This window comes from Babylonia areolata, chromosome 24 (genome assembly GCF_041734735.1).
Source record: "Babylonia areolata isolate BAREFJ2019XMU chromosome 24, ASM4173473v1, whole genome shotgun sequence".
NCBI classification, from domain to species: domain Eukaryota; kingdom Metazoa; phylum Mollusca; class Gastropoda; order Neogastropoda; family Buccinidae; genus Babylonia; species Babylonia areolata.
The window spans coordinates 22,902,873-22,924,814 of NC_134899.1; the positions used below are offsets into that span (position 1 = coordinate 22,902,873).

The 21,942-nt window shown below is 41.0% G+C and overlaps 1 protein-coding gene across 3 annotated transcripts in view; it reads right to left on the reverse strand.

Annotated features, from left to right (window-relative positions):
- Positions 1-21,942, reverse strand: part of LOC143298818 (TBC1 domain family member 1-like) — a 73,576-nt gene that overhangs the window by 12,606 nt on the left and 39,028 nt on the right. For 2 of the 3 annotated variants that reach the window (XM_076611806.1, XM_076611805.1), the window contains 5 exons: positions 18,074-18,255; positions 13,024-13,152; positions 7,663-7,707; positions 662-838; positions 120-281 (listed from right to left, as the gene is read on the reverse strand). In XM_076611806.1, the coding sequence (XP_076467921.1) occupies positions 120-281; positions 662-838; positions 7,663-7,707; positions 13,024-13,152; positions 18,074-18,255 (695 nt within the window). The remainder of the gene's footprint in view (positions 1-119; positions 282-661; positions 839-7,662; positions 7,708-13,023; positions 13,153-18,073; positions 18,256-21,942) is intronic. The other variant, XM_076611808.1, reaches the window with a different exon arrangement.

Consider the following 21,942-nt stretch of genomic DNA (forward strand, 5'->3'; position numbering starts at 1 on the left):
CAAATCGACCAATCCAGAACAGTAGGCATCTTCTATAAGTGCACCAATGCCTGCCTTAATGTAAATTATCAGCTGAACTTAACGCAGTGAGCAAGTCATGACAAGTGGAGGTGACTCACCGAGGTCGATGAGGATAGCGTGCTGTTGAGTGGTGAGCTGTTTGAGCAGGTCCTCATAGGACAGGGTGGAGATGTTGGCCTGGGAGGTGTTGACAGCCCCATGCAGGCACTGCTGCTGGGACAGGAACTTCCAGATGGACCCCCGCTGACTCCTCGGCACGCCTGATCAAACACAGCACCCAGTGTAGTGACGCTCTTCTCAGGTACACATCACAGCATTTATGTACCCACATCACAGCACATATGTACACACACTACGGCACATGCACACACAATACAGCACATAATTATGTACATACACAGGATCACATATGTACACATATTCAAGTACATACATACACACATTACAGCGCATTCATGCACACATATTACAGCACATACATACACAGATTACAGCATACACACACACATATATCACAGCATATACAAATATATATATACACATATATTACAGCACATCCACACACACACACACACACACACATACACACACATATACACACACACCCACACACACACAACATTCATACCCTCACACACACCTTTCTTGACACAGTCCAACAGAGTGTCGTACAGCACGGTGTGTGGGCCATCAGTGGAGGATGCAGCAGCAGCAGTGTGGAGCAGATCGTCCCACACACGACTCACATCCTTCAGACAGGGCGTCAATTCCTCATAGTCCAGCTTCCGCTCCAGGGCCAGCTGTTCCTCTTGACGAGCTGTCAGCGTTCATCATAACACCTTCTGTCAGCTCTCATACATCTATCACAGCCATGATGTACTGACTGTCATTATCAGCATCCATCATAACACCCTCTGTCAACTCTCACACATCTACCACTGTCATGATGTACTGACTGTCATTATCAGCATCCATCATAACACCCTCTGTCAACTCTCATACATCTATCACTGCCATGATGTACTGTCTGTCAACACTGGCATTCATCATAACACCCTCTGTCAGCTGTCATACATCTGTCAATGTAATGATATACTGTCCGTCATTATCAGCATACCTCATAACACCCTCTGCCAGCTGTCATACATCTACCACTGCCATGATGTACTGTCTGTCAACACTGGCATTCATCATAACACCCTCTGTCAGCTGTCATACATCTGTCATTGTAATGATATACTGTCTGTCATTATCAGTGTTCATCATAACACCCTCTGTCAACTCTCATACATCTATCACTGCCATGATGTACTGTCTGTCATCATTGGCATTCATCATGACACCCTCTGCCAGCTGTCATACATCTATCACTGCCATGATGTACTGTCTGTCATCATTGGCATTCATCATAACACCCTCTGCCAGCTGTCATACATCTATCACTGTCATGATGTACTGTTTGTCATTATCACCATTCATCGTAACAAACTCTGTCAACTCTCATATATCTATCACTGTCATGAAGTACTGTCATTATTGGCATTCATCATAACACCCTCTGTCAGCTGTCACTGGCATTCATCATAACACCCTCATAGATCTGTCACTGTCATGATGTACTGTCTATCAATATCAGCGTTCACCATCACATCCTCTGTCAACTCTCATGTCTATCACCATCATAGATACACTGCCATTATCAGCATTCATCATAACACCGTCTGTCAGCTCTCATACATCTATCACCGTCATAATTATACTGTCTGTCATTATCAGCATTCATCATCAACACCCTCTGTCAACTCTCACACATCTATCACTGTCATGATATACTGTCTGTCATTATCAGCGTTCATCATAACACCCTCTGTCAAATCTCTCTCTCATTATCAGTGTTCACCAGAATAACACCCTCTGTCAGCCCTCATACATCCATCTCTATCATTGATATGATTAGATTGGTACTTAAATAGCAGCTATCCTTGGTCAGAGACCAAGCTTGAAGAGCTTTACAAAGTCATCTGCACCACAGGCTGCCTACCTGGGTAGAGCTGACTTAGAACTGCCCTTCAGGCATTCATCACACACACACACACACACACACACACACACACAAACACACAAACACACACAGAGTCATCATCATAATAGCGTTTAAAACAACATACTGTGAATCCTCACGTACATTGTTTGCTATCACCACAAGTTGGTACCATGACTATGTCGGGATGGCCAGAAGTGATGACGAATGAATGAAAACAGCCTGCTGTGAGTGAAGGTTAAATGATGAACAATCACAATCCCATTGAACAAGAGTGAATGATGAGAATTCATGGTGAGTGGTGCAAAGAAGTGATGGGAGTTCACACAGTGGGTGACTGTAAACAGTGATGAGAATTCATGATCTGTGCATGTGTCTCTGAAACTGTCTGTCATTTGGACTTGTGCCACTGAAACTGTGATGTGTACATGTGTAACTGAAATTATCTGTAATCTGCACACATCACTGAAACTGTAATCTGTATATGTGCCACTGAAACTGTGATTTGTATATACTGTGCCACTGAAACTGTGATTTGTACATATTGCGCTCCTGAAATTGTGGTATGTACATGTGTCACTGAAAAGTGTGATTTGTATGAACCATTAAAAATTGTCTGTAATTTGTATATGTGCCATAAAAAATGTCTGTGATTTGGACATGTTCCACTGAAACTGTGATGTGTACATTGTGTTTCATTGAAAAGTGTCCAAGGTCTCCATACACACACCACTGAAACTGTCCATGATCTGAATGTACTTCATCCAAGCAACCTTTCATTACTGTGTATGTCACTCAGTCAACAATCTATGCATGCAGTTAAAGAGTTCAAAATGTGTATGTGTACTAACTACACAATGCATTGTACATGTTAACCAGTCTAAAATATCATCCAGTCTATAGTGTGTGTGTGTGTGTGTGTACTGCCCCAAAAATCCATAATCTGTACACGTTAACCAAATAGTCTATAATATGTGCACACATCAATCTAAACAGTCCACAGTGTGTAAGTGAACCAATCACGCATGTGTACATGTACATGTAAAAGTACAGTCAGTATACTTAACACCCAAGCAGATTAGTATCACCCACACTACCCTAATTTGTACACGCATCAACCACAAACTGATCTCGTAATCTACATTTCATCCACACCATGCACATGCTTAAACCCACTTCCTACCATGCCACCTTATATCACTCTCATCCATCACACACACTGTGCACTCTTACAACAAACGTACAAACCAAATAAACAAAACACGACATAAGGAAAACAATGAAACTCAGAAGTAAATAGTAACAACAACAAAATCATACACTAAATTTCATTTAAAAAAAAAATGAACTACCAACTAACCAGTTAGCCTAATAAACATGAAATTGGCTAGAACACAGAAATAACCAAAACTGCATGGAATACACAAATGAGTACAAAACTGAAAACAAACAAACAAACAAAAACCAATCCCATCTAGAACAAATAATTCTATGCATGCTGTGACTATTAGGTCGGTCAGTTATCTGAAATACCGCAGACTATAAATTATCACTTTTAAACAAACAAATACTTCAGTTTATTCATAAAACAATGTCCACTTCTAAAACAGTTTATCCTTTAATCAGTTATGCCAGATCGACCATCTTGGCCAACACACCCAGCAGTCAACAGATCCAGAGCAAAGCTTTGCAGGGAAACTCTACCAGCCCTCATCAGCTCTAACACACTCAACAGACCGATGCCAGCTGTGAAGTAGTGACCGATCGCCAGATGCGTTAGGCAATGTACTGACTGACCTAGACAGCTGGCTCATGCACTCAAACTGTGATTCTGTGCTGGTGCCCTTTCATGGGGCAGAACTCTGATCAAACATCAATCCCTTTCATGGGGTGGAACTCTGATAAAACACCAATCCCTTTCATGGGGTGGAACTCTGATCAAACATCAATCCCTTTCATGGGGTAGAACTCTGATCAAACACCAATCCCTTACATGAGGTAGATTTCTGATGAAACACCAGTCCCTTTCATGGGGTAGAACTCTGATCAAACACCAATCCCTTACATGAGGTAGATTTCTGATGAAACATCAGTCCCTTTCATGGGGTAGAACTCTGATCAAACACCAATCCCTTACATGAGGTAGATTTCTGATGAAACATCAGTCCCTTTCATGGGGTAGAACTCTGATCAAACACCAATCCCTTACATGAGGTAGATTTCTGATGAAACATCAATCCTCTGCATGGGGTAGAACTCTGATCAAACACCAATCCCTTACATGAGGTAGATTTCTGATGAAACATCAATCCTCTGCATGGGGTAGAACTCTGATCAAACACCAATCCCTTACATGAGGTAGATTTCTGATGAAACATCAATCCTCTGCATGGGGTAGAACTCTGACCAAAGAGCAATCCCTTTCAAGGGGAGGAACTCTGACCAAACATCTACCTACAGGTAGGTCTTGTTTAATCTTTCTATTCAACAATCAGAACTTTGTAGTTTGAAGTGATTTTGAGGGGTTGGGTGAGGGGAGGAGGGGGGTGGGGTCACCAAATCAGGTATATTGATGAGAAAAACAAAAGAAAAAGAATGGTTTCCAACTTAATGAACAAGTCTGATGATAAGCCAATGAAGGAATGCTTACAGCGATGGAATAAAAAAAAAAAATAATAAAAATACAGAGACCACCACAAGAATGATGTAAGCCTTGTTAGCCTTCAATCAATGAAAATAAAGCTGCATAAGTAGGTATATGCAAGAGACCTTTTTTATTCAGACCAATACCGGATGTGACACAGCACTGATGATGATAATACACACCCAAATGCCAGGCACTAAAATTCAAAGCAGGATCAGAGAAGAACTGGTTTCCTACAAACAGGGTTTTGCAAGTTCCGAGGCATTCTTCTTAAGTGGAAATGAATAACTGAAATATCTAAAAAGTTCCCCAGTTTCCCAAAAAACACAACTTTGGCAGAGCCAAACACAGTTACCTTCAATGTCTATAAAATGAATTGAACAGAAACTGTGGGCCTTTCTATGAAGATACTAGAAGGATGGATTTTTGCTGGTTTTTTTATTCATTTATTAATTTTTTTAAAGAAATAATTTCTCTTAATAAAATGGAACAGAAAAACAACAACAAACACATAATCTGTTGTGACAATCACCTGCTACTCCAAGTACAATGACACAAAAACTAGGCACGTACATTCCATTATAATGCATGTACAACTCATAGCCAAGTGCCCAAATACTCCAATCATTCCCGTCAGCACGACCTGTGAAACTAAAGCCAGGGAGGTCTTTGCCACAGACACAAAGCATGCAGCATATCATGGACATCGCTTGACAACTACAACCCCTAAGTCTGGTGTCCGCACTGGTTGAAGGCATTGGTGTGTACGTACAAATGTGATACTGATACAATGAGGACAGTGGAAGTTGGTAGAGGGTGGGAGGGAGGGGAGGCAATTCAAAGCCACCAAAATTAACCAACAGAATAAACCACCTTCTAAAGGAGAAACAAATGTAGTTGCGAACACAGGGATAGTGGGAGGGAGGGCCAAAATGCAGGGTAGAGGTTGGCGATGGGTGCCATGAAAATGACCAAAATGAAGTGACAGAATAAACTAACTCCAAGAGGCAAGGCAAAAGTAGCCATGGACACATGGGAGTGGGGCAGCATGGGGATGGGGGGAAGTGGAAGGGGTGGAGTGCCCATCTCCTACAGGTGAAACAAATATAAAGGTACATAAAAGCAGACAGTAGGAGGATAATTCCTACAGGGGGAACCAACGGTGATGGTACACTGACAGACAGGGTGCCCACTTGATACAAGTGAACCCTTAGTTCTTAAAACAAACAGGGAGAGAAAATATTCCTTTTCTACAACCAAACCAATGATAAAAATACAAATGGGGATGTATACTGCCCTCTGAGGTTATGCCTCTGACAATAAGGTTGCAAGAAAGCATAGTGCCCATTCCCTCCAGGTAAATTAATCACAGTAAAAAGTACACAGGTAAATCTGGAGCCCATTTCCTGCTGGTGTACATAAAGTTACAAGGGGAAGCTGTACATTCATTTCCTATCAGTAAACCATTGGCAAAGATTTACAGAAATATTTCCAGAAGAAGAGCACATGTGAGTTCAGTCACACAGGACTTATATGACATTGGTCTCCAAAAGACAACACAATGGGATTTCAGCAATGTAAATAGATATAGCAGTCTCTGATAGATGACTGAATGGGATTTCAGCAATGTAAATAGATACAGCAGTCTGTGAAAGATGACTGTATGGGATTTCAGCAACACATGGAGATACACCAGCATCCTAAAGAGGATCTACACAGGAAGTTGAAGGTACACATGCAGAGTATGTACACAGACCATATCAGGTTCTGGGTGAATCCAGGAAACTCCAAAAATACTGACAACAAGGAGGAAGATGTGAAGGGTAAGCCTCACTGTCCTGTCTGAACCTGAGTAGTTCATGCTCCCATGGGGAGATGAATAGCTAAGCTTGTGTAAAACAGAAATAATAACAGCAGAGATGAATAGAGCTTTGGATCCCTTATGTCTCAGGAGCAACTGAAGACCTAACCAAGGGAAAAACCAACATCACAGAGGAACTAAGTAGGATGTGATCAATGCTTAGAGGTGAACACAAGTCAGTCAATGATTTTATCAAAACTGCAGTGGCAAAAGTAGAAATAAAAATGCTGTTAACAAGTGAACTTTAAAGAATAAAGACTTAAATCAAACAAAAAGGGATAAAATGACAACAAACACAGTCAATATTAACAATACTTTTCTCAACAGTTGTACATCATTGTGACTATTCTTTCAAAATGAAAAGATGGTCAATGTTATCTATACCAAGTCTCCAGCCAAAGTGATTCTATACCAAGCCAATGACAGTCAAGACCCAATGAGAGAAGCCTCATTCTGTCTCAACCTGAATCAATGCCCAGTGGATTCCCCAATTCAATTTCAAAAGTCTCTAAAAACATCTCTACCGTTCTGCCTACCATCTTCGTGACTAATGTGTTTCTTGAGCTTCTGCTGGTTGTGTGTAAGTGTGTGTGCGCAAGTGTGCTTGTTCTTGTTTGGATACAGTTTGTGGCACTTAAATGCATGCACATATATCAGTGCATTACTTTCATTGTAAACACCACAAGCTGCCTGTCTGGGAGGTGTGGGCGACAGTCTGCATTGTGATCATTATCAAGTGATACAAAACAGAGGGGGGAGGATGGAAGTGGCGATCTAGACATGCCATCCACATGGTGAACACCCATGAAAAAGGAACACAGTGAAGAGCAAGTTGATTCCAATTAAGTCCCTTTACAAACAAAAAAGAAGCAAGGTGAAGGAGTACAGATCTATATAGGACATCCACTAAGTGAGCACCCTTTAAAAAAAAAAAAAAAAAAAAAAAAAAAAAGCCGCTGACTACACTAACAACATGTCTGAAGTCAGCAAGGAAGCCAGCTAACTGCCCACCAACACAGCTACCCACCAATCTGACTCACTACCGAAACAACACCCAATAATGTCAAGCCGGCAGCATGGACGCATATCCCTTACCCCTGAAGACAACGATGGAGCGGGAACCATAGAAGATAAAATAGTCTGCCAGCCGCAATACACACAAACACACAGCCACAGCACATCAGTTACAAGTACCAGATTCAGACTTTCTATAAGTCTTATGGTTTACAACATCATTCCGATTATGGCATACATTTTCTGAATGAAATTGCAAGGGAAATGAATCAACCAGCTACAAACAAACAAACAAAATAAGTGTGCCCATTATATTTACAAAATAACATCAGTGGCACCCATAATACAAACAAATCAAATTTACACATCAGCTGTGATTATATAGTTTAAGATTGGTACTGACAAAAAAAAAACAACAACAAAAATCTGCCATTGAAAAATACTTGAGTACAGATACAGACCACTGTGTTGTGTTTGTAAATCAAACAAGCAATTCTTTTAAACCTTTCCTGAACAGAACAATGAACCTGTAAACTGTCACATATGAATTTGATGACTCCAAACATGTTCACACATGCATGCACAAACACACACACACACACACACACACACACACACACAGAGGCATTCACAGACAACCACTGAAAGAGAGACATGAAAGAAAAACAACACAAAGCAAAAAAGGTTTCAAATACAGAGTGAAGCAAAAAGAATTTCATAAGACAAATACTACTCATCAACATATTGTGACCAACTGGATAGGGTTCTCTCATAATATCTGCCCAAGCTGAGCAAAGGTTATAATTTCACCGTTACATATGAAAGAATGTGCTGGTTAGAAGAAGGAAGATCAGAAATCCAGTGAGATATAAACAGCGTCCAAGCTGGAGATAGTTAGCCTCTTACTGTTCGCACGTAACTTCTGTATCAAGTCCTCTTTCTGTTCGCACATAACTTCTGTATCAAGTCCTCTTACTGTTCGCACATAACTTCTGTATCAAGTCCTCTTTCTGTTCGCACGTAACTTCTGTATCAAGTCCTCTTTCTGTTCGCACATAACTTCTGTATCAAGTCCTATTTCTGTTCGCACATAACTTCTGTATCAAGTCCTCTTTCTGTTCGCACGTAACTAATGTATCAAGTCCTTTTAGCCCACTATTGCTTTAAATTAATGGCAACTTCACTGTCTTCAGTGTTCCTGGGAACTACAATGCAGCACAAGCAGCACAATAGTTTAGAATTTTTTCTCTGTTCCTATTCTGTTTTATTAACTCATTCAATTCCAGTTCCAACTTAAATCATGCTTACTTCCCCCAACCATCAGTACAATTATACTTTTTCCAAAACATTCTACTCTAATTTATCATCACTTTGAAAGATTTACTACCTGAACTCAGATGTTTAGAAACAAACAGAATCACAAAGATGCTGCTTTGTGAGGCCAGCCAAATCTGTTCAAGTAAGCCTTTTAGTGATACGTCCTATGTTTTCCTTTAACATAGAAGGATCTTGTGGTGTTGGTCCAAAGAATTTATTGCTGAAAAATATTTGTGGAGTAGCTAGGGTTCATTAGACTGTGCATTCTTTGAACAAAATTGTTATACTGTTGCAGATTGACACTAATGTCGTTAGTGTTCTTGCTGTTATAAATGAAAATATATCATGGAAAGACAGTTGTTAATGGTATTACATCCTGGAAGCAGTCTCAAGCAATGTACAGTGGGGTGAAGGCTGGGGGAAGAGGGGGTGGGGGATAAATAAAGAAAAGACAAAGATGAAGGGAAACAGAGGAAAGGTGGGGTATAATTTGAATTTTTTTTATATCAGCTCTTTACATATGTCTGCCCTTCTGTTCTGTGTTCAGCTATAACTGAAGTTTTTACTGATGTCGGCTTCTTCTGCGTTTTTGTTGTTTTTGTTTTTTGTTTGTTTGTTTGTTTGTTTTGTTTTGTTCTGTTGTTGTTCTCATTTTTCAGATGCTGAAATTGGAGGGTGTGATCCTGTATTGTATTGTGTTGTATCGATCCTGCCATACTGTTTTGTACTGCACTGTGTTGTGAACTGCATTGTATGGCATAAAATGGTATTACTTAAATCTGCATTACTAGACTACACTGCACAGCGTAATGTTGAATTGTGTTGTCTTCATTATGCTACAATAATGAGACGCTTTTCATTGCTGTAATTGACTTCTCAGTGTTCTTGGTTATCATTTCATCTGAAAGACTAGTACCCAGCCTGGCACCTGGTCTGGTGGGGGGAAGAAGGGGGAGAAAAAACCCTGTCCAAACGCAACTCCAACCATGGCATTCCACATCTGAACAAGCATAGAAAGGGTGTCAACAAATTTCCTTGGAAAACTTGGATCATAAATAATAATTACATGAATATATATATATATATATATATATATGAAATGGAAAAAATCTGAAAGAAAAAGAAAAAAACGACTATGGAAAATAATAAAAAGCAAGAATAAAAAAAATATATATATAATTTGATTTTTTTTTAATTGTGTCACAGAATACAGCTCCTGTATTTTTGATTACCCCTCAACGGCTTTACATTATTAACAGAATCCATTTCGACTGACATAATCTTTACACTTTCAAAACAGAAGTTCATGAACACACTGTTCAAAAATACTGAAATACATTACAAAACACACACAAAATGATACTTTGCCATGAGTGTTCTGCAGTATTTCCGAAACACACAAGCAGGCACACACGCATGTGTACACACACACACACACACACACACACACTGACATATTACACAAACATATGCATTTCCAACACAAGGCAGTGTCCATCCACTGAGACTTCACATACCATGTGTTTGCATTTAAATGAGTCAAAAATGTAGAATTTAACAGAATTTCAAACATAAAAGTCGTAAAATTCAAAACAGAACTGGTCAAATCTTTTTGTTCAAATCATGGGGTTATAAGATGTCACTGCTGTACAAGACAGAAGTTTCTGAGACAGCACCTTTCAAGAAGAGAAGAATGACAAAGACGGAAGATGCTACTGAGAAAAGTGGGAAAGCAGGAATGAAAAATCAGGCATTCAATTCTAAACATCATAGGCCACCCAACAACATCAGTCAGTTTGAGTAATATCTTGTTTGTTTGTTAAATCGACATTTAATTAAATGACAAATGAAGAATACCTGACTGGAAAACTTGTCAATCAACTTGACAAAACACAAGAATCCATAATAAGATAACTGAAACAACAAAATCTACCAAATGATAACTGGAATAACAAATGTACTGAATGACAACTAGTATCATGAATGTATCAGACAAGTCATTATCAAACCTAACAACAACAACAATAATGATAATAACAATCATCATCATCATGATAATCACAACAGCCCACAATCTTGTAGCCCACAGTCTTGTGTCATACACCTTAATGCACTGTGAATAACAGAACTGCCTTCCTGTCCATCCTGTGCTACCTTGCTTTTCAGAATTTGCTTCACACGGTTCCAGTCAACACTACTGTGACTGGCCCTGCTTTAGCATTATCTGACTGCCAGCCAGAGCCTGCCTCTAGGAACCACAAGTTGCACACACACACACACACACACAAAAGAAACCGCCTTGCAGGCTTGGATTGACAGAGCCCATTCATCACCAAATTTTATGTACTTAATGAAAAAAGGATGCCAAGTTTAGCTGTGTTATTTATAAGTTTAGTGCTAATATTTCTTAACAGCTGTCTTTGAAAATGGGAATGATTCTGAACTCGAGATGAACGTCAAACACCCCTGACCCTCTCTCGTTCAGTCTGATGCCTTGTGCATGCGACAACAGCAAACTCTGGCACTGACACACCTATTACACCAATCTTTTTCATCACTATCACCACTATTTTCATTTTCTTACAGTGAAAAAAAGACAGCAGAATCCCTGTTAGCAGAACTGTCAAGATCTAGCAAACACGGAATCTCCTCGTTCAACAAGGTAGCTTTTGAGACTTTTTAAAATCAAAATTTGACAAAACTGCATGCAAAAAATGTTCCTTCTGAAATGGAACGAACATTAGTATGCTGCTGCCTTCTTCTTCTTTACTTCTTCTTCGTTTGTGGGCTGCAACTCCCACCTTCACTCGTACTTACACAGGTGGGCTTTTACATGTATGACCGTTTTTACCCCGCCATGTAGGCAGCCATACTCTGTTTCTGGGGGTGCACATGCTGGGTATGTTCTTGCTTCCATAACCCACCAAACACTGACATGGATTACATGATCTTTAATGTCCATATTTGATCTTCTGCTTATACACACAAAGGAGGTTCAGGCACAAGCAGGTCTGCACATCTGTTGACCTGGGAGATCGGAAAAATCTCCACCCTTCACCCACTAGGCGCCATTACCGAGATTCAAACCTGGGACCCTCAGCTTGAAAATCCAATGCTTTAACCACTCCGCTACTGCGCCCGTCACTGCTGCCAAAAGTGTGTACACTTAAAGCAAACAAGAGTTCTGTACCTTGTACTGCTGATACAAGTTGATTCATATCTCCGCTGTACGTAACACTAATATATTTCGTCATGGATGAGTTAACACTATTCCTAGCTGGCTGATTCCATCACTGTCACCTACACCTCCACTAAACAAACAGGCCAGTTTTCTCGTCACTGAATTCAGGACTGTGAAAAGAAAAGTCTTCTTTATAATGATGAAAGAGTTGTTTACATGTGCTTTTGAGTTACTCAACAACTCCATTTATAATATATATATATATATATATATATATATATATAAACATATGAAAAAAAAAGAAAAGAAAAGAAAGAAAACGCACATTAGACAAACTCCAATATGAGGCTTGAATTATCAAGACAGGGAAGACCAACTGAGCAAAACAGCCATACTTTATCCCAGTGGATGCAGGAGGGGAAGGGGGAAAGTGGCAAAGAAGCAGAGTCAACATGAACTGAAGGCCATCCCAACCAGATAAACCCAGCCACCAGCTGACAAAGAGGTAAATACACAAATAAACAGATGATAACAGGAATTAAACAATGTACCATTATTATGACAGATTTACAGCATTGCAGAATTTTTGTTTTGTTTTACAATCGAACATCCTTTGAAGTCATGACAACTACATCAGTACTTTCTGTTTTCAACAGGCTGGAGTGCAGACAAGACAGACAGACAGAATGAGACAGGCAACAGATTCCAATACCTGACTTGCTCATAAGTGATGACTGATTCATTTACCTATTATATCAGCAATACCATCATTAAGACAAAATGACATCTTCCTGTATATCAACTAAACTGCAATGTCATTCTAAAAAACAAATGCAAAGGCCGATATCTGATATCAAATAAAAATCACACACACGAACAAAACAAAAAGCAAAGAAAAAGATCAGAAAAGAGGAAAGAAAGAAGTGTATGTTTCAGCTCCTTACCTCTGACGTCAGAGTTCTCTTTCTCCATGCGGATCAGCAGCAGCGTTTCCAGCATGGCTTTCTTCCACAGTGCTCTCAGCTCTGCCGGAGTCTTCTTTTTACTGTTGCCCCCCTTCTCTGCCTCCCCCTCTGGGTACAAAATCACAAACATCATTTTGAAGCCTGGTCTGTCTGTGTTCTTCTACCGGACACGCTGTCAACACCTGGCTACACAAAACCATGGTGCAGTCTGTCAAAATGTGTAGCAGTACGGCTGACATGTTTTTGTCCCTTCCAAATCCACAAACATCATCTCAAGCATTGTCCCTGTCGGCTGCTTATAAATCAAGAGCATGGTGGCATAAGCTTTACTGTGAAGTATGGAGATCAACTTTTCAAACACACCTGTAACAACCACTCGCTCATCTTTCCAATGCAGAACGATTCAGCACTTTTCGTACTCCTGATGCTGAGAATACTGTTTCATTTTTCATCAAGCACTAGCAGTTTTTCACCAAGCACTCTGCAGCTTCACATAAAGATGTGCATGAAACGTGTACTTTCATTTTAAAAGCCATAAAGTCTCCACAGAAAACTTTTCACTGTCTATATAATACACCAAAGTAAAGGGTGCACAAACACCACAAATGCAAAATATGATGAAGTAAGTACCCTGTTGATTTTGAACACATCAGCAACAAGGAATGCACAGAATCCAGCAGAATACAGTCTCACACATCACTATAAGGAATGTGAAAAATGCATAGAAAGTATGCTGGTACAGAAAGGACAATAAACAAGATGGTCAAGTCATTTCCAGATTTCTCCTTTCAATATCTGCAATAACAGAATCCTTCTGTGTGTGCAACAGGGAAACCTTTCAAATGTGTGCAGTAAGGAAACCATTCTAAGTGTGAGCAGTATGAAATTCCTTTCAGTGTGTGCAATAAGTTGACTGTCTTTAAGTTTGTGCATAAGGGGAATCATTTCAAGTGTGTGCAATAAGGGAATCCTCAAAACTGTGCAAAATACAATACAAGAGTACTATACAATACAAGAGTACTTTCTACTTTCTAACAGAACCCTTCAGAATGAAAAATAACCTGCACGGTCATATCACTCAGACTGACCCATAATCCCCAAAAACATAACTCGCATGCTGACCTAAATCCCTACTCCTGAACACTTTAGAACAACCTACTCTTATACGACAAGGATGACATATAAGCTCTCCAGCCATACTTTTGGCATGACTCATGACTTAAAAAAAAATCCCTCCTGGTTATCCCTTTGGCAAAACCCTTTACAATGACCTGTAGCCCCTCTCCATTTCCCCTCCGGATATATGATGAATGTCCTTGACAGCCATATCAGAATGTGAAAATGACCTTTAATGCATTCTGCCAACTTCACCTCAAGACTCAACCTCAAGATGATCTATGACAATGTGATACATAGGATCAAGACCCATTCATCCATATATAAGAAATCCATTCTCTCTCTCTCTCTCTCAAACACACACACATACACACATGCAAGCATGCATGCATGCATGCATACATATATACACACACACACATATACACACACACACACACACACAAATGCACACACACTCAACTCCAGTCAATGTGAACAATTCTTCCACTGCCCTGTCCACACCATGAAGAAGAAAAGAGTACAGCTGAGAGACAGTTATGTGGAGATCAATAAGGCCTACATAGCCTTAGTCAGCATGTACTTGTCTTATACACACACACACACACACAGAACAGAGAACAGAGAACAGCTGCTGCCACACCTTCATAAAGGCTCACACACACACACAGACAATACACACACAGAGACACAGACGCACGCAGACACACACACACACACACACACAATGCACACAGACACAGAGTTTCAGTTTCAGTTTCAGTAGCTCAGGGAGGCGTCACTGCGTTCAGACAAATCCATATACGCTACACCACATCTGCCAAGCAGATGCCTGACCAGCAGCGTAACCCAACGCGCTTAGTCAGGCCTTGAGAGGACAAAAAACACAAAAAAAAGATATATATATATATATAGAGAGAGAGAGAGAGATAAGCTTACATAAATAAATAAATAAATAATAATTATGATATATAAAAAAAGGTAGTAGTAATGAAAATAATAATAAAATAATAATAATAATAATAATAATAATAATAAACAGACACAGAACACATGCACACACACACATACACACTGCACACAGACACAGAGCACACACACAAACACACACACACACACACTGCACACAGACACAGACCACACTCCTCACACACACACATACACACACACACACACACAGAACACACACACACACACACACACACACACGAGAGAGAGAGAGAGAGAGAGAGCTCTGCCTTGTTCCTTCAACTTTCGAACTTCTAACTTCTTTGGTGGGTTCCCATTTTCACACCACCTTTGCTTCATGCCCACTCACTAACTCTGCCATCCCTTCCACCCTACCACCCCTCCTGCACTTCCATTCTCCATAGTTCATTCATTATCTTCAATATCCTCTCCCCCTCTTTTCTCCTATCTTTAGTCCTGCTTCCTTTCTTTTCTTTTTCTTTTTTTTTTTTAAGCAGGGGTGAGGTTGTGGAGTGTTCATGTGTGTGTGTGTGTGTGTGTGTGTGTGTGTGTTGGGGGGCGTGGGGGGTTGTTCATTTGTTAACAGCTTCTTTGATCATAATGTTATTTTGTTTAGTTCCTTTTATCACACTCCTTTCCTCTTTCATACTCTGATCCCTTGGTCACACTCTTTCAAGTCCTCTTCCTTGCTTTACATGGCACTCCTTTCACATACCTTAGGTGTCTATTCATTTTTTTGTCTCCCCTTTTTACATTCCTACAGTATCTATTTCACACTCCTATGGCCTCCTCTTTTACACTCCTGAAGTCTCTATTTCACACTTTTTTGTCTTCCATTTTTACACCCATACAGTCTCTATTTCACACTCCTATGGTCTCCCCTTTTACACTCCTGAGGTCTCAATTTCACATTCCTAGGGTCTCCCTCTTTCAAACTCATGAGGCCTCACACTTCTATGGTCTCCCCCTTTCACACTCCTGAGGTCTCTCACACTTCTATGGTCTCCCCCTCTCACACTCCAATGGTCTCACTCTTTCATACACCTGTGATCCCACTTTAACAGCCATGTGGTCCCTCTCTCATGCAGCCATGATCTTTCTTTCATAACCAAGCATAACATACACTGTATTAAGGTGTTAAAAAGCAAACACCTGGACATGGCCTTCTGAGTCATCTGGGTTTTAAACAAAGTGATAAATATTGTAACAGATGATAGCGCGTAAACACACAGAGGAAAGTCTACACCCTGCTGGTACCCTTGAGAATGTGACAACATTCCTCTCCTAGTGTCCCAAAGGGACTTGCAACTCACAGGTCAGCCACTGCATCTCGTATTCTATTCATGGCATGGCACCAGGCAAGAGCCCAACAGTGCAACAATAACCATTACCCCTGTGTCATGTCTCTCAACAGATCATATCATTATTAGCTGTCAACCACAATGTTTTTCTTCTCTGAGGATGCATGCATGCCTTAGGGTCGATCTCTCTCTCTCTCTCTCTCTCTCTCTCTTTCTCTCTGCTACTATCTCATCTGCAAATCCCTATGGTCTTCACTTGGTGACAAAAACACCCTCTCTCCCATTCTATCGCCTCAGCCTGTCACTGTCGAAGACCTTCCCCTGCCAGATGATACACTGTCTCTGACGACTGCCAGACCCTAACGGCGCTATCAGCACTTCACCTCCTGTCCCTTGCCAAGGTGTCCTCTCCAGTGTCCCCAGGGGGCTGGTTCACACATCCCACCATCACACTGCCCTGTGTCCATGTTCTCTGTTCTTCCACAAGGCTGTTGACTGTGATGATTTACTGCACCAAGCTAAGCGTGCTTCAGTCCAAGACTTTCTCAAGTGCCTCCAACACTTTATTTGGGGGGTGGGGGGGGGGGGGGGGGGGGCGTAGGCAGGGGTGGTGAGGTGGGGAGGGGGCAACATCATTCCATTTTCAGCTTCATGCTACCCCATCGAGAAACATTTTAGCACATCATAAACTAATGATGCCCTTGATTTGGAACAATAATGCTTAATTGCATAAATATGATGTTGCCTTGTCAGGTTCTTTGCCACTTCACATACGGAGGTATTTCCACATATCATTTCTCTAGTACAGCCCTACCCCTTCAATGTTTGTTGTGCTGGTTTTATTGTTTTTCTTTTTGGTTTTGCTTTTTTTAAGGAAGCATGCTGACTGTTTAAAAGCAGAGCAGAGCTGAAAATTCAAAATACATCATCCATTAATTTGTTAATATGTAAAAGAGCAGAGCTGGGTTACTTGAAGGATATTAGCAATGCTAAGTTTTCTTAATGTTGAGAATTATCATAAGTCTATGCTAACTGACTGATTGATATGGATACTTATATAGCGCCTATCCTCGGCCAGAGACCAAGCTCTAAGCACTCAGCCACAGGCTTAAGAACATTATCAAAGCAAAGCAGACTTAGTGCTGCTAAGATTTGTCATGCAACCCAGCACAGACCTTTAAGACTATCTTGAACACACCCAAATATATTCCCATATATTCGATAGGAAAACAAATAAAATTGCTGACAGTAAAAATTCAAAAAAAGGGTAGCACTGTCTCCTGGGGAGAGCAGCCCAAATTTCACACAGAGAAATCTGTTGTAACAAAAAGAGTAATATAATACAATACAATACAATACAATACAATACAATACACTCACTCACTCACTCACTCATTCACACACATACTCACACACCCACACATGCATGCACTCATGCATACACACATGCATGCACTCACGCATACACTCATACACACACACACACACACGCATCACACACACACACACATGCATGCACTCAAGCATGCACACATACACCCTCCCCCTCCAAGCATCTTCAACACACACACACACACATGTGCACTCACACATGCATGCAGGCATGTACACAGACACACCTCCTCCTCCCCTCACACACTGACCGTGGTCAAGGCCAGAAGCGTCATGGTGACTGGTGGGGGTGCACACTTGCTCGAAGATGGCTTTGCGCCAGGAGCGAGTGCTCTGCGGGGTGCTGCCCCCTGCCGCCGCCTCCTCCTGGGGGGACGTCATGGGCGATGAGGAGTTGGACTCTGGGAAATTAGGGCTGGAGGCCAGTAGGTACCTGTCAGCAGTCATGGCAGGTGGTGACTGACTCAATGAAATTATAGAATCATACTGTCGGCAGGCAGTGACTGACTCAATGAAAACATAGAATTATGTTGTTGGCAGTCTTGGCAGGTGGTGACTGACTCAATGAAATTACAGGATCATACTGTTGGCAGGTGGTGACTGAATCATACTGTCGGCAGGCGGTGACTGACTCAATGAAAATATAGAATCATACTGTCGGCAGGTGGTGACTGACTCAATGAAAATATAGAATCATACTGTCGGCAGGTGGTGACTGACTCAATGGAAATATAGAATCATACTGTCGGCAGGCGGTGACTGACTCAATGAAAATATAGAATCATACTGTCGGCAGGTGGTGACTGACTCAATGAAAATATAGAATCATACTGTCGGCAGGTGGTGACTGACTCAATGAAAATATAGAATCATACTGTCGGCAGGTGGTGACTGACTCAATGAAAATATAGAATCATACTGTCGGCAGGTGGTGACTGACTCAATGAAAATATAAAATCATACTGTCAGCAGTCATGGCAGGTGGTAACTGACTTATTGCAAACATAGAATCATACCGTCAGCAGGTGGTAACCAACTCAATGAAAACATAGAATTATACTGTCGGCAGTCATGGCAGGTGGTGACTGACTAATTGTAAACATAGAATCATACTGTTGGCAAGTGTTGACTAACTCATTGAAAATATAGAATCATACTGTCAGCAGTCATGGTATGTGGTAACTAACTGTAAACATAGAATCATACTGTCAGCAGTCATGGTATGTGGTAACTAATTGTAAACATAGAATCATACTGTCAGCAGTCATGGTATGTGGTAACTAACTAATTGTAAACATAGAATCATACTGTCAGCAGCCATGGTATGTGGTAACTAACTGTAAACATAGAATCATACTGTCAGCAGTCATGGTATGTGGTAACTAATTAATTGCAAACATAGAATCATACTGTCGGCAGGCAGTAATCAACTCATAGAAAACATAGAATCATACTTTCAACAGATGGTAAATAACTCATTGCAAATATCGAATCATACTGTCAGCAGTTATGGCAGGTCTCATCTGATTCATTGAAATATAAAACAGAAATCAATTCTAGTTGTTTTCTTTTCTTTCTTTTCTTTTTTTTTTTAATTAATTATGATTTTGAATTTTTAACTATGTATTTCCAAGTCAAACTTTCGTGTTTTACTGAACGTATCACACTGTGATAACAAACTTTATTGTGATGATGAGTGAGAGATGCCCTTCCATCCCTTCAACACCCCCCCTCCTCCAACCCTAACCCCTCAATGGATCGTGTAAGTGACTTTTTTTTTTTTTTTTGTATGTGGCTTAAAATATCATACCACCATTGCCATTTTCACAGTCATAGCAGCATTAAGCGATGATAATGTATTTCTGTATCTTGGTGGTGGCTTGGGTGATCTGCCTTTTCTCCTCCATCCAACATTTCCTCATGTTCGGAAGAGCACACACAGGGAAACAATTCATGTATTCACTGCCTTGTATCCACTATCTTGACGATATGGTTCAGGACTGAATGAAAAGTATCCATGAATAAATAAATGAATGATTAGATAAATAAATAAACAAATAAATAAATGAATAAGCAAACAAAAACCTAATGTACTATTAACAAGGCCATTACTTCCTGAACAAATTTTCTGTTTTGGGGAGAAAAAAAGTTCTGCCCCCCCTCAAGTCCACCCCTACCAATTCCACTTACAATGCTATTGTAATTAGTGTTCCCGGGTGATAAAAAGTGCACATCATGTATTCTACAAGTGCAAATATACATCAAAATAAAAGGCTTTGTACTAATGTTCATAGGGCTATTCTGTCAAAAACACTGATACATCAAAGCTGGCAGTGAATACTATCAACAATAACAACAACGACAATGATGAGGAAAAATGATGGATGGCAACAGATAATAATTAGAACATTAACACCACCAATGATAAGGAAGAGGAGGATGAAACCAAAAACAAACAAAGCAAAAACACCACCTGCCATGAACACACAGAGAGAGAAAAAACGACACCTGAACACACAACTTTTTTCTTTTACATACAAATTAAGTCCAGCATGTGTCAGATTCACATTCATCAATCAATCAATCAACAGTTCAGACTGACAGTGGATGGAGGAACTTTGGTGCTGTTCTCCCAACAGCTGTCAAAGGGGAGAACACCTGACCACAAAAAGAACGGAAAGGGGGGAAGGGAGTAAGGTGGCAGGGGATGGGGGGGAGGGGTGTGCTAAGGGCAGGAGGGGAGAGGAGAGTAAGGAGGGAGGGGTAGGTGGGGTGCAAGGGGAAGGAGGGGAGAGGAGAGTAAGGGAGGGGGTGGGGGGCAAAGGGCAGGAGGGGAGAGTAAGGAGGGGGTGGGGGGGAGGGCAGAAGGGGAGAGGAAAGTATGGAGGAAGGAGGTGGGGGAGAGGGGCAGGAGGGGAGAGGAGAGTAAGGAGGCAGAGGAGGGGGGGGGGCAAGGGTTAGGAGGGAGAGGAGGAGAAAGGGGAGAGTGGTTGTAGGGCCAAGGGCTGGAGAGTAGAGGTGGAGAAAGGGGGGGGGGGGAGAAAGAAAGGGGAGAGTGGTTGTAGGGCCAAGGGCTGGAGAGTAGAGGTGGAGAAAGGGGGGAAGGGAGAGGGCAAGGGGTTGGTGGGGCAAGAAGCATGGTGGGGTGGGGTTGAGGGTGCGGGGAAGGGGGGGGCATGGGGGGATGGGAGGTGGTAAGGAAGGAAAAGTTTCTAACCAGACTTCAAATCTGATAGTGAGGAGTTTGCTCACTTCTGAATCATAAACATGTGCAGGCACACTAAAACGTAAAATAATCCTGCAATGGCAAACTATTGTTATCTTCACTTGTGATAAACTTAACAGGCACCTTCCCTGACAATAAGATTATTCTGGGTCTATTTTATCAAAAAAAACAGCTGATCATAACCATGTAGCCTTACTTTACTGTGTCAGCCGGCTACAACTCGACTTTCAACAGTTTCTTCAAGCGGGCTTTTACTTGTAGGTAACCATCTTTACCCAGCTACATTATAGGCAGTCATTCTCCATTTTAGGGGATGTCACAAACATAATTTCATTCTAAAAGAATGAAAGATAATGTGGTTACAAAAAAAAATATGGTGAATTTGTACTAGCCAATTAACTACTGGCAAACTGGCACAATAAATAAATCAAACATGTTTGCAAGCGCACATGTTCATTCACTCACCCACCCATCCATATACCCATAACATAAACACACACAGCCCCTCCCCCACAAATAGATCAAACTAACAGTCTTCAGTGAACTATGAGAGGATGTCCTGTTGATGTTATGGTTGACACCACACACACACACACACACACACACACACACACAACACACACACACACATGCTCATGCACATATGCTACATGCACAAATACAGCTCACACTCTAACAATCATGGTCTTCAATGAATTGTATATGGTCTTGGTGGTGTTATGGCAGACGTAAGTATAAGACACTGGCAGCAGCACACTCACTCACACACACACACACACACACACACACACACACACTAACATGGTTCTCAACAGACTGTATGTGCAGGTCTTGGTGATGTTATGGTTGACATCTCAAGATGCTGTTTGGCTTTTGCATGCTCTCTCTCATGCA